The following is a 14,233-nucleotide window of genomic DNA, read 5'->3' on the forward strand; positions in this document are numbered from 1 at the left end:
ACAAATAAGGAACCAGGTATTGTATCATCTCTATGTAAAGCTGTAACCCTACGCAAACTGGACTTTCACTTCTGCAAAAATACCCAAAAATGGTTTTGTTGTTCGAAAATAAACCTCTGCTGTCAAAGAGTCACTGTTGTTAAATAAGCATCAGGCTGATTTCCAGACAGAATGTGTAGAGGTAGGAGAGGAGGAAACTTCTATCTCCGTTTTCTTGCTCGGCTTCGATACGATCATACATCAAACCAGCTTCAAGTCGTCTGGCTGGCCTGCTGCTTTTCCATTCATTAGCAGTAACTGTAACTCAGTCTTCTGAAGAAGAACACACACCGTCACTGATGTGAAGCAAATGAAACCAGGCCCAGTGGGCAGCAGCAGCAGTTTCAAACCTGCAGGTGCAGTAAAAGCTGCAGCACCTTTAAGAGCTGCGGTTCAGGCTGCGTTAATCTCAATGGGATTAACAATTAATAACTAACTGCACAATAAATAATTAACACACGTGCTGGGGCTGAAGAATCTTCTCACCACAAGGTCCACTTTGACAGTTTATCTGGAGCTTTCAACTGTGTCTCATGATCTTGTTCATTGGTCAAATAATTAACATGAAGGGTTAGTGTGAAACAATGATTCTCCACGTTTATCATCATCTACCTGAGTGAAATGTTCTGCCTCTGATCACAAGCTATTTTAACTGACATGTTGTATAATTGTCCAAAATACCCACAAATACAACAGCAGCTACACAAACTGCTGCTGTTGAGTCTTTGCCTGCAGCTAGTGTCCATCTGAACATCGGAACTGTCGCTGCTGCTATATTTCTTGCCTGTAGGTGGCGCAGGCTGGCATGCACTGAGCTGGTCTGCAAGTAAGTGAGTCGATGGTAGTTTTGTTTGCATCGTTGAATCTATAACGAATTGATGATGATTGGAATTCATCATTCAGGCTGAGGCTCTGTGTCTCTTTAAGATGGAACACGATCAATGAGAAGCTGTTTCTGGAAAACAATTATTAAAATAAAACTTTAGCTCAGATTTCCTATTTTTTTCTCTTTTCACTGAACTTAAATACCAGTGTTGGATGACTGTGTTTCTGAATGGGAGTGGTGGGTTTATCTGAGTATAAAGAGAACTTTCCAGAACTGACCAGTGTTTGTGCAGCAGCTGGTGGCGATTTCCCACCGAGAGCCGCGTCCAGAATCAAAGCCTCGACAGCCATCTGGTGATATTTGACTGATACAGTAAAAACGTGATTCGATGGAGGTACTGTTCGCTCTCTGGACATCTCATGCTGCGTTAAGGCCTCGGAACAGAACCCACGTACAAAGCCTGATTTACTTCCTAACGTCGGTAGGAATGAGGCTGCTTTGCGTCGGGGGTCGGGGGTGGGGTTGAGTAACAATCTTTAACAGCCAACAAACCAGTGAAGTAACAGGGGTTAAGGTCCAAAAAGCTAAATGATTGATCCACTTCAAAATGCGGAGACACATCTACTTGTGTGGTGATGCGGCGTCTCCACGGTGGCAGATTTAACCTTTTAATAATCGAACTGCAGAGAGTGTTTGTGCAAACACTAAGACACAAGCCAGTGCTCAGCCACAGCTAGGATTATCTCTGATCTTTCATTATCAAAAGCCCCAATTTACCAAAATCTCAACAAAAAAAAACAATCCGAGGATCACAAGGCATTCTCTGTGTTATTCTTAATGGATGGCGAGCCAGTCTCCAGAGGACCCCGCCCTCGTCACAGCACAGGATAAGAAGCACTTGGATCTGAATAAGCACTAAGTCATGCAAAAACACAAAGCTGAAACAAACAAGCCAAAGCATTTGTAATCTATGATACAAGAAAAACAAAAAAAAACATCAGATATGAGCTGAACTAATGGTCAGGATAAGTTTTTCCTGAAGATCAGATTGTCTCCTGACACCTGATTGTCCGTTGTGAGAGTCTCCGCAATAACAAGGATCAAGCAGACGCTCGACTCCTTTAAATCCTGGACAGGAAATCAAGAATTTTCCTGCACGCTGACGGACTTTTATCTACAAACACATGCATGCATCTGACCTTAAGACAATCACTCCACTAGAAGGCCAAGTATCATAAAAAAGATAAAAACTAAATCTTTCCGCAGGGAAAGACGTTGAAAAGCATTACTCTGTCAAGTGTAATAGAAGACTGCGGGATATTATACAAAGCAATGAGCGAAGGGGTGGGGTGGGGGGGGTGGGGAGGTTCACCTGAGAACAATGGAAAACGTGATATTCACAAAAAACATCTGAGCCCTGAACGGCACCAGGAGCGGTCGGGGGTGGGCGCCGCCCGGGGCTCAGGAGATCCAGCGTGTAACGAAAGGCTTCAGCTCATTTCCCACCTGCTCAACAGACCTTATTCGTACAAACAGCCACTTTGAACATATACCTGCATACAGCCGCTTGAGAATAAACCTGCATGATTGGCATAGATATGTATTGAACTGGCCTTATGTCAACAAACAAGTGAGCGCGGGGGGAGGTGGGGGGTATACATCGTGCTGTTTCAGGAAGAGCAACAACACGACAACTGCATGAATTCAGCAAGGGCTGTCAGCCACGTAGCATTCCCGCTAACTAGCCACTGCATAAACTCTCTTGTCGCAATCGATAACGGACCAAATCTATTCAGCAGTCGACCAACATCCTTGCAGATTCTTGAGATCCAGGAGTTTCTTATTTTGCGTTTCCCTGAAAAATCTGTGGCATAGATATGACGTGTGTCTCTACACAACACGGGTGCAGACCTGCACCAGTCTTCCACATAGATATCCAAACTGGCTGCCATGTGAATAAGGTTATAAGGTTTTACACAAAATGAGGTCACAGCGGTACATTGTTATATGCCCTGAAGAAACAACATATACCTTTAAAGCTTTTCTGATTAAAAATAGAAGATATTCTTTTTTTTTTTTTTTTTATAGAATTCTAAATATATATACTTTTTTTCCTGCAGTGAGAGGATTGTAAAGATTTAAAATGATAAACACAATAGAGAATAACAATAATGATAATAATGACAACGAAAAGATAAAATAAAATAAAAAAAAAAATCTCTCCCCTAGAGGATCAAACATTACTGTCAGTCAGTAGCTGTGTTTGTGTGTGTAAACAGTGCATTGCCCTTCCTGGTTATTACCTTCTCTTTTGTTCTCCGATAATCTGTACATTTATGCAGAAATAAATAATTCACAAGTTGTGCATTGTTAAGCATATACTGACTCTCAGTGGGGATAATTTTCTTTCAAAATTATTTTGGCTACGAAGAACAAAAGAGGTGAGTTTGAGAGAGAAAACCTGAGATAGTGTACTTCAAGTGATCCGAGTTTCAGTTGGTGTCTTCTGTACGGTGTGTGGGTCTTCTCTTTTTTGGCATAGATGATGTAGAAAATGAGGTTGGTTTTTGGCTTTACTTAGCGTGGTAATTTTTTTTTAAAAGACTAGAGGGGAAAGGCTGGGTGTGGGGGTGGGGGGGTTGTTAAGACAACAGGTTGTTGGAGTTTGAGGTAGGTGTGTTCTGAGGGCCGACACGAGCGGCGGTGGCGGATAATCCAGACGCAGCGGATGAGGCTGAGCCAGGTGCCTGAGCAAAAAGAACACCTGGAGAGGAAAAGATACAAGCAGCACAGAAATTAAAGTTAGAACACAGAGGGATCCTGATTAATGTCATTTCTACTGAAAAAGAAGCTTGAGCTGCTTTCAGGCATGAACTCCGGAAACTACAAATGTCTGGACTTCAGATCCTGATACTCTCCAGGGGTGGCACCTGGGTAGAGCGTGTAGGAGGGACATTATGACGTATGAGTTCCACTGCAGAAATCAAATGCTTTAGTTTACAGCACATCCACACGGACGTCCGCCCTTATCACTAAGAGCTCTAGAGTCTCTTTGTCTTCCCAAGTTGACATATCTTTGGAATTTCATAAGAATATCCGGAGTTCAGTGAAAACAGCTCAAGACTCTGGAAAGTAACTGCACGTGACTTTTGTTCAACAAGAAGCTGTTCATTTACTTATCATTGGTTTATCTGTAATCTCTGATCAGTGGTCACAGTCACCCTGACAAAAAAAAGTCACATCCCGTGACAGCGCCACTCACCAGCGTACACCACTCCGTTGAGCTCCACTGACATGCTGATGCTGCTCGTGCCATTGGTGGTGAGGTTCAGGGCTGAGCTCTGCCTGCTCTCTGTGAGACAAACAGAAAGGAAAGCTTAGCAGTCGTTTTGACTCACACTAGTTTTCTTGCATATAAACACTGTGCAAATTGCCTTTTTAACACTTGAAACACAGTTGACTCCTCCTTTAATTTAGCATATAAAGTCCACAAAATTCTCTCTCAGGAAAAATCTAGTTAGTGTGTGAATTTTGCAGAAACGTCCAGTTAAACATTTCTCAGAAGTCACCCCTGGATTATCAGTGTTGAGAAACAGTTTGCGTGTTCTATCAGATAGAGATAAGATCAAAGTGCACAGCTGCATTAGAGAATCCCCGCGCAGACAAACACAGGCCGACCTACAGGCCCGCTGACAGGCACTTCCTGGTGATGTGGTTTGTGGCAAGATTACAAGAAAGTCTCAAGACACTAGCTGCCAGGAAGCGGGAGAATGTGTGAAATTCACCTTGTATAAATTCGAGGATAATGATGACATGCAATACTATTTTTAGCTCGTTAAGATTCTTTACAAACGACCCTTCAAATGAGAGCATAGCGGAAAAATACGAGTTGGATGTAAAAGAAACCAAAGCACTGACACTGAGCTGATAAAGGTTGTAAGTAATCCAGGAGCACGACTTGATTTGTATTCATAATGAGAAGGAAGAACACATTTCATTTTGTTCTTCCATTTGAACATGAAAAAGCAAATCTAGTGGTTTTGTTCTCCTCATATTGGCTGATTGTAAAACTCCCCCGTGTGTTCAGTACCTTGGTTATTGATTCGGATGTTCATGGGTATCTGGGCGGTCATGGCCAGAAGGTTGTGTTGCAGCGCTCTCTGCAGAAGTCGGTGGTGATCCTCAGGCGACAGCGCCACCTTCTTCTCCGGAGGCTCGCCAGCCTCCAGCTTGTCTCTCAGCTGCTCCAGAGCGGCCACCTGAGCAGCCATTGCTGCCTGGGCGGCCGCGTGACCCGCCAGGACCCCCGGTGACAAGCGAGCCATACCATGCCCCGGCAGCAGGTGGGCTCCATCTTCTTTTGGTCAGAGGGCACACAGAGGGAAAGAAGGTGGAACTGAGTATAATGTGACATCAATATAAATTGTGTTCTTCTCTGGCGAACATGACAGAAAAAACTGTTTGTCTGAGATGCACATGATGTTACGGTTATATCACAGTTAAAAATCTGACAGCAAATCCATTTATTCATTCAGTTTAACTGGCAGACATTAATATTTTTTTACTGGTAACTAGGGGTTTGTGGTTTAGCTTGTTGAGGGGAACGTGCTGTGAATAGCAATAATAGTTTTGGACAGGTGCTGGTCATTTGATTGACGTCAGTTGTGCAGGAAACCCACCCAGGATGCACGAGGCCATCATATCAGGTTTCATATCATGTGTTAATTGTTCTATGTTGTGCTCCAAGATGTTCCTACACTTTGAACCCTGTTACATCAGTAATCACCAGTCAGTGTGGTTAGATCACAAGTGATGGTGTATGAACGGAGAAGTTCTCCCCGATGGACATATAATATTTACAGTGATATAATGAATAGTGAATAAATATGATTCAGCTATGAAAACAAATACTTGTATTTATTAAAAGTTCCATTTTAAGGTGAAAATTTAATTAAATGCCAACAGTTCTTGCTTATTTTTTCCACTTCATACTCAGAATTTCTTTTTGGATCAGTTTGTCTTTTCCTACAGAATCTCAAATAACATTGAGATTGTGCACAAACTTATATTTTGTTTAATACTTCATCATATATGTAGTTTGGCTGGTTGGAACTCAGGTCTTGTTACTATGACAACAGCACCCAGTGAATTTTAAAGCAACTTCAAACAACCGAAAATTCCAGACTTCTGGACCCTGAACAACTCTGTGAACCACAAATGAAGAACATGTCCCACAATATTGGAGTTTTCCAAAATTTTAAAAAACAAATCAAACTCTTCAGCCATTTAAACTTCTGATGAAGCAAAATGACCGACATGACCTTGCTCTAACAATAATCATCAGATAATAAACAGTCACCTTTCTTGATCTTCTGGATGGGCGTCAGCGAGGCGCCGTTGGTTCCCAGGCTCAGGCCCACGCTGGATGTGTGGAGCTTCGGCGAGGACAGCATGGTGGGCGTCCCGTTGGGCGAGTAGGTGAAGAGGGAGCTTCCAAAGCTCTGTCGCCGGCCCTCCCGCCGATTGCTGTCAATGGCTGCCTGGAGCTCGTTGGGGTTGCTCAGACTCCTCTTGTCACATTCATACGGGTACAGGTACTTCATGTATCTGAGAGGAACACAATGGATTTATTCACACAGTGATGACTTGAGCTCAGTCTATGAGACATTTGAATACAACGTTTTGAGAGTGGAGTTTGATAGACATGGACAGTTGCCAGACAGTGAAACCTGACAGCTCACAATCATACATGAAATCAACTGATTAGCTTCATATGACTGGTGTGTGAGGGGGCGTGTGGTTGTGTGTGTACTGACTGTGTGCGGAGGGTGAAGGCTGCACTGGTGATTGAGGTAGGCAGGTTGAGTCCCTTGGTGATCTCCCTCCACAGCTTCTTGTTGATGACCTCCACCAGGCCGCCCTTCTCTGTGACCAGCCTGTAGAGCATGTGCAGATCCAGGACCTGTTTGGCCATGATGGGAATACGATTCACCGGGGTTCCTAAAACACACACACACACACACACACACACACACACACACACACACACACACACACACACACACACACACACACACACACACACACACACACACACACACACACACACACACACACACACACACACACACACACACACACGGGAAATGTCAACAGAGAAATAACAAACACTCATAAGAAGATGCTTTCTTGCATGAAGCATCCTTGACAGTGGCAGCAGAGAGAAAAGACAATTAAATGTTTTACTACATGAAATCGTTATTGGCATCGTTCCCCAAAATAAATATCAGTCAGGCTTTAATTACAACTTTATATTATCTTTTAATTTACTTAACTTAATATAATATTGTTTAAATGTTTCTCAAACCATGAACTAACCAGCATTTGTTTGCGATGACGAAACCTAACCAGGCTGGTTTCTTAAAAATGGAGGTGATGTGAGTGCAGATAAATAAAAGTCTATAAAATATAAAATATAATAAACCACCTTAGGACAACATCAGTCAGTAGTTACACTTTTATATTAATCCATGACAAATTATTTTCCCAGCTGATAAAAATTAAGCTTTTAATTCTGTGATCATCACATTACATGACTTCAAATAATGAGTGATCCTAGATACAGGCCCCAGGCCCCACATGTAACATAAAAAATGATTAATCCTTGATTTGCCTTTTAAGGAGCAATGCATCATTTATGAATATGGCCTGCAGATGGCGCTCTCACATTCTCACAGACGACTTGGGAGACCCGCCCATTGTTGGTGTCTCTGACAGTGTAAACATCTAGTGCTGGTTTTTCAGTTGTGAGCACATGCCTGTTGTCTCCCGCCCTCTGATCTGATTAAATCAGCCACGAGTCCTCTACTCCTTCTTGGTACTTATGAGAGAATCATGTGGAATTAGCTATTGGCGATTAATGTACCGAATACACAAAAACACAACATTACATAATCCATGTTTCCAAAGTGTGACAATAAGTTAGCAGTTTTGGCGTTATGTGTGTGTCATCAGTGTGAAGATCCTGGATGACGGCTGAGTCAGTGTTTCTGAGTATGTGTGTGCGGTAATAGAATTGGGGCAGGGCCATGTAGACTTTTGGAGGAAGGGTGGGTAAACCATTCCCAGGCATTGATACAATGTGTTCCCTCTAGTTATAGCCTGGGAATGACGAGAGTGTGCAAGACCATAAAGCAATCATCTCCAAAATGAATGAAGACCCCCACCCCTCTGTGTGAAAGATGAGAAGACAGCAGTGTGTCGTATGTCAGGGAGAGATGGGGGGAGACCATCCTGTCTATATCAACCTATTAAAAGCCTCTATATGACACAATGAGTATATGACACAATAGGAAACTGAATGGAAACAGGAAGCAGTGTTCATGGATGTAAAATCCTACAAGCTCAGTTACAAACCTCTTTTCTGCATGAAGCTGAAGAGGTCATCAAGGAACTCCTTTCTCTTTGGGTCTCCGTCCAGTTCATACAGCTGCAAAGTAGAAGAGGAGGGAAACTCATGAAGACAAGAGATGTTTTCGTATCTAACATGTTGGAGATCTGACATTGGAAAACCAAAACCAGCACAGCTGTCATATGTGCTATGGCAGCGAGATGCTCCAGCTTAATAAACTAATAAGATCTGGCCACTTCTGAATGGACAGAAACCAAACAGTTGCCTCCTTCTGATCACCAGAGGAGACGACGGATGGGGGAAATAGAGAAATGCAGTGGACCAGTCTGGCCTGATGAGAACCTGATGTGGGTCCAGCTGCTAGCATGGCCCCAGGATCTGGAAAGTTCAGTGAAAGTTAGCAGTAAAAATTGGGGCACCCACTCGGGGGAGTACAGTGAGACCATTGAGCCCGTGTTTTTTTTCCCCAGCCCAGTTTGCCAGCGTGATAGTGAAATCTCTCCTTGGATGCATTTCTATTTATGCGTCACACACTTCAATCTATTAGTGACTTGTATGCTGCATGAAGGTTTTACCACGTACACCTCATCCAGTTGAGCTCATGCAGTTTCACCGTGTGTTGTTGAAGATGGTAGGTTGTGAAAAACAATGTACCTGAGTGAGCATCAAACCAAACCACAGAGGATTGAACCAAGACGACTGACGCAACAGCCCACAGTGAGCAAGCAGGCCATTACGAGCTTTTAGTGATAAGGCACCACACTGGTGTCGAGTGATTTCCGCAGTGGAATTTATACATCATGTTCTGCGGGATCTACCCAGGCGCCACCGCTCATCTGAATGATCTAGACATGTTCCTGTTGGTGTGAACACGTCTGACGCTTCTGCCGTCTTCATATGTGAGAGACAAACTGTGGAGAAAGTATTTTTAAAACTCATACATGTTTTTTAACATGTGTGAGTTTCTGAAAACAAAAAGGTGTTTTTCACTACTTTCAGAACAACAAAAAGGACCATAGAAAGATTTTCTAAAATTCAATCTGTGCCGACGAGGAACCTTTGACTTTTATTCAGTTTTCCACCATGTCCCTCTTCATGCATGGTATCAATTTTCACATTTCAGTCAGCGTGTGGGTAGCTTATCTATGAATGGGGCTTTTTGCTTTTGGCCGTGCTCTCTGACACTTTTCAAATTCCTGGATCCGAACCCTGTAACAAACAAACTGATTCAAGCACTTTATAGCGAAAAACTGCAAATCATCTTCTGAACCTGAACCCATAGAACGTTAAAAGAAATGAATAAGTAGCTGCTTATTCCTTTTCTGTTTATTCATCAATTGAATGATTTATGCTTTATTTATGATATTTAAATAGTATCATATGAGCAGTGAGCTGCATGACTAGTAACATCAAGAGCAAACAAACCTGAAAGGCAAACAAGACGTCTGGTAGAAGACGCCAAATGTTCATTTGACATTTGGAATGCTCACACAGGGATTAATCCTGACTCTGGAAAACAATGAAGCTACTTTAACACCCATCGATGAAAGGGAATGATGCGACGTTCCCCCCCACCTACAGGATGAGCTGACCGAAAGGAAAAAAAACTGTTGAAGTTTTCAGTGTTTACTTTAGGCGCCAGTTCGGAACAAATTAAAATGAAAGGCTCCTCCAGATGAAGTTTGGTGACAGTCGTGGTTTCTAACGACTAACAGACTGTCCCTCATTGTGGCATTCAGCCCTCATTAGTGATGCCAAGCTGCCATAAGATCTTATTATCTAGTGGGTGGGGACTGTTAAACTGAAGAGGGCTGAGGTGGACGGGGGGGATGTCAGTAATGTACAGGACTGCTAGAGGCAAGGGGGAGTTTTAATTACAGGATGCATGCGTTTCGTGAAGTGCCGCGCCATAAATCTCGGAAATTGCCCCCCCCCCCCTTAACTCCCATCCCCCAATGTTGCTTTATTCCCCCTCTATCCCTTTTTGTCCTAAACATACAAACATCTCCTCTGGTGGGTGCAAATCAGATCCAATGCTCAGCTCCCAATGCCTCCAGATGTGTTAAGACAGCTGGATACTAAAGTTCATAACATGAAAAAAATATTTTAGTGATTGTCGCACAAAATATAACAAATTCTCCAACTTTTCATCGCAGTCTACAGTGTATGAAGTGAATTATTAAAGCCGAGTTTTTCATGTGATGATTTTTCCAATCGCAGCGATTTCCAGAAGTGTGACTGCACCGTTACAGAGTGACCGCGATAACACACTCTCAGTACCCGTCTTACGGAAGAAAGCATTTACAGCTGGATGAATCATTCAGTATTTGCTGTTAAGTTATTATATTTTTAATCAATGAACATGCAACAACAATCTAAAAATCAATTTTTGTTTTACTGTGAAAGGTTTATTGCAACATCTCACGTCATCATATCAAAGTGTCTGTATTTAGGATTTTGTGCAGGTTTTCGTACACAACATAATTCGTAGCCTTATATAATCATTTCCGGTCAATGCAGTATTTCTATGTTATTCCAGCTCAACTAAATTTGAGCCACAGCGGAAGACAAATAATGATAATGTTATTAAACTTGGGCAAAAACACTTTGATTCTACTCCCCTAGAGTTTGAAGCACAGGCAAATGTCAAATTAATTATATGTAAATAAAGATGGACGTCGTGTCTCCACTACCTCCCGAGTCCCACTATTCAGAAATGGAGCTAAAACATCCTGGATACGAACGCTGCCATCTTGCCCTGAAGACATCATCGGAGCAGCAGCGATCGGGGGATGGAGCCACGGTAGCAAGGTCCCATTGATACACATGCTCGGACAAACATGAGCTGATCAGCTGTCAATCAGGATGTTTCACGGTGTGTTTATAGCCTCTATTAACAAATTAAAACTTAACCTACAAAAAAATAACACTTGAAAAACATAAGTGTGATAAGAACTAACTCAAATGACAGAAACCTGTAATTTAGAAATGTATTGGACGTGTACTTTGACTGAGTTTGGTGTATGGTCCATCTGCTATCGTCTTCTGCTTTGGCTTTCACTTTTGGGGGAGCCATCATGTCGTCAGTCTTTATATACAGTCTGCGGTTTGAAACCTATAGAAGGTACGCCGTGCTCCCTGCTGCCATACAGTAACTCCAACGTCCTTTCACATCAGACAACAGCAGCTGCCATTTAGATTGTCGCTGGTGTCGGCGTTGACACAAGTCACAGGAAATGCAAAATGTGTCTCATGGTAAACAGGAGGATTTTCCAGTTGGGTTATTGTTTCTGTGTTAACTCCGCCCCCAGCCGTTGCCGTGAGGTCTTGAAGGTGCAGCTGCAGGTTACCTGTAAGCTGCTGCTATTTGCTAATGCTACATTCAGTGTTTACGTCAAAGTTCTTTTTTCTTCGGACGCATGCTGGAAGCAACCAAGTAGGATCCATTTTCTATTAAGAATCATCATCATCAATCAATCTGTTGGCATTTTTTTTGGACCAAAAGATAAATCGATTGAGAACATTATCAGCAGATTACTTGATTACGGTGAAAATAACAGTTAGTTGCAGCTCTGAGGGAGAAAAGTGGCTGAAAACCACATCGCAGTCATGGAAAGAGGTGAAACCATCAAAGTGGGAGGCCTGTTTGACTAAGGCCACTGACACCACAAGAGACAGCCAATCAGGATCCTGTCCAACCGGCAAGACCACTAGCCTGCCCACCCACCCAACCCTCCTCTCATGATATCCTTTCTCGCGGTCGGTTTGTCTTTATCTGTTTTTCCCTTCATTGTTTTCCTCCACACGATTGTCTCTTTTACGCTCTCTCCATTTGTCCCTCAACTTCTATCAGATTGTCTCTTGGTTTTTTGTCTCTTGCCCTCCCTCAGCTCCATGTATATAACCCTTATACACACATTATAAGTCCCCTGCCACTACCCCCCAACACATGCACACACACATTACATACAGACCTTATCAGGCTGAGGTGGGTGTGGTTGTTTGAGGCTCATATATGTTTTCAAGTCTATAGTATGTAGGCTGGGACAGGGGCCCCTCCTGGATTAAAGCTCTGTTATTCAGATAAACAACAAGAAACGAGATAAACTAGAAACTGGGCCAACTAGTATCGCTGGGAGCCTGTTCCCGCCCCTTCACCAAAACCCCTGCAACCAAAAGGAGACTGCCGAGCTGATCACAAGGCAGCAGCTGTCAGGACCCTATATAAATATGATGCTGGGTTTTCAAAAATTTAACAAACAAAAGAGGAAAAGTTCTGCGACTGGGTGAAGATCAAGTCTGATCTTTTTGAAGCATGAAAGAGATCCGATTGTTCTGGTGTCTGAGTTCAGTCACAACATGCTGTTTAAAGCATGACAACTCCAGAGCCACATTAAAGCAAGTATTTAGGGTTTGTTGTCTGATCATTTCTCACTGTGTCTGTGAATGTAGGTCAGCGACAGCCTGTCTGCAGAATAATTACACACAGAAGAAAAAGCAGTTTTGTGTAGCAAATCATCAGTGACCGAAGGGGCAGCCTGTTGCTGCAGCTTCACAGCCATCGAAGCAGTGGTGGTGTTAGTAGGTAAAACTGTATTTGTGCGCGTGTGTGTGTGTGTGTGTGTGTGTGTGTGTGAGGGGGGAGGGGTTCGCTCCACTGTTAATGCAAATGGCAGTTAGTGAGCCAGTGGCACACAAGTGTCACATAGCACATAATAGAGGCTTTGCAACTGAAAACCAAAACTGAGAGGAGGCCGGGGTATCGTCTGCATGTTCCTTTACACCTGCTGATCACCCCGATCACCTTGAGGTGTAGGACACACACATACACGCACGCACACTCACACACACACAAAGACACACACACACAAGGTCAAAGTATAAAAAAGTTTGCTTTCATTTTATGTGCGAATACAAATTTTAGGATTGGACACATCCTTCTGAGTGTTTGACCTAAATCCTGTTGCGGTACAAAAGGTTTTTCAGTGAGAGCCGAACTCCCAGAGGACGTGTGACACAGCACACAGCTGCACATGTATGTACCTGTGTACTTGTGCATGTATGTGCACTGGTACATCTAACACCTGGCATCAAAATATGTTATGAGTGATTGAATTGAAGAAGGATATAGAGCCTGACCACATAAGTTAATGTGTAAATGTACCACAGGATGGAGTGAAGTGGAGACTTACGGGGGCACATCTATGATTGAGCAACATGTCCATATAAGCATATATTTAAGTTGGGGGGGAATCACCTTCCCACAGACGAAAGACGTGCCTCAACTCCTTTATGCTATATATATATATATATATATATATAAGACCGTAAAGTGGGTTGTGAGTGTATCTAGGTCTGCCTTGTTGAAACGAGTGGATGTGTTTGGTTAAGTTTTTACAGGTAGCTACTATACAGATCCAAGTTGAGTGATTACAACACTTTTATAGAATGTGGTGACCGTTTTTTATCCTGCCCTTTTAAATAGTGTGTGTTTATTTTAGGCAAAGCCTGCATGTTATTTTCTACTTCGGCTGTGACAGCAGCAACCCAGTTACACCGAGACTAAATCCCCTTTAATCCAATGCCGAAGGACCAGTTTCACAACTTCATATTAATCTGTCTCCCTGAGTTATTTCTTCTCATGAAAGAGATTAGTATGAACGTGTTTTCTTCATATCCTCCTGTTGGACTCGAATGGAAACATGCAGCCGTCTCATTTATGTAAGGTCGCTGTGTGCAGCACTTGTAAGCGTGACTAGATCAAATTAAATCTGCTTATCTGGGGTAGGGGCCAAACAAAAAGAAGAGCCTGATGACGGTGGACTGTCTCACAAAACTAATTTATGAACACAAATCCAGCTGATAAGAATGTAAAGACACACGTAGACATTCAGTTTATACACCGGAGGGGGAGGGGAGGCTATGGCCAGCAGGGAGAGGAGGTTGACGGAGGGGGG

The 14,233-nt window shown here is 42.9% G+C and overlaps 1 protein-coding gene across 1 annotated transcript in view; it reads right to left on the reverse strand.

Annotated features, from left to right (window-relative positions):
* Positions 1 to 2,985: 2,985 nt before the first annotated feature.
* arid3a (AT-rich interactive domain 3A) overlaps positions 2,986 to 14,233 on the reverse strand; it is a 38,856-nt gene continuing 27,608 nt past the window's right edge. The window contains exons 4-9 of the mRNA XM_061078400.1: positions 8,282 to 8,354; positions 6,682 to 6,865; positions 6,225 to 6,472; positions 4,956 to 5,222; positions 4,128 to 4,217; positions 2,986 to 3,629 (exon numbers count right to left, since the gene is read on the reverse strand). Coding sequence (XP_060934383.1) covers positions 3,508 to 3,629; positions 4,128 to 4,217; positions 4,956 to 5,222; positions 6,225 to 6,472; positions 6,682 to 6,865; positions 8,282 to 8,354 — 984 coding nt within the window. The 3' untranslated portion in view covers positions 2,986 to 3,507. The remainder of the gene's footprint in view (positions 3,630 to 4,127; positions 4,218 to 4,955; positions 5,223 to 6,224; positions 6,473 to 6,681; positions 6,866 to 8,281; positions 8,355 to 14,233) is intronic.

The sequence above is a fragment of the Limanda limanda genome, chromosome 9, assembly GCF_963576545.1.
Source record: "Limanda limanda chromosome 9, fLimLim1.1, whole genome shotgun sequence".
Lineage (NCBI taxonomy): Eukaryota > Metazoa > Chordata > Actinopteri > Pleuronectiformes > Pleuronectidae > Limanda > Limanda limanda.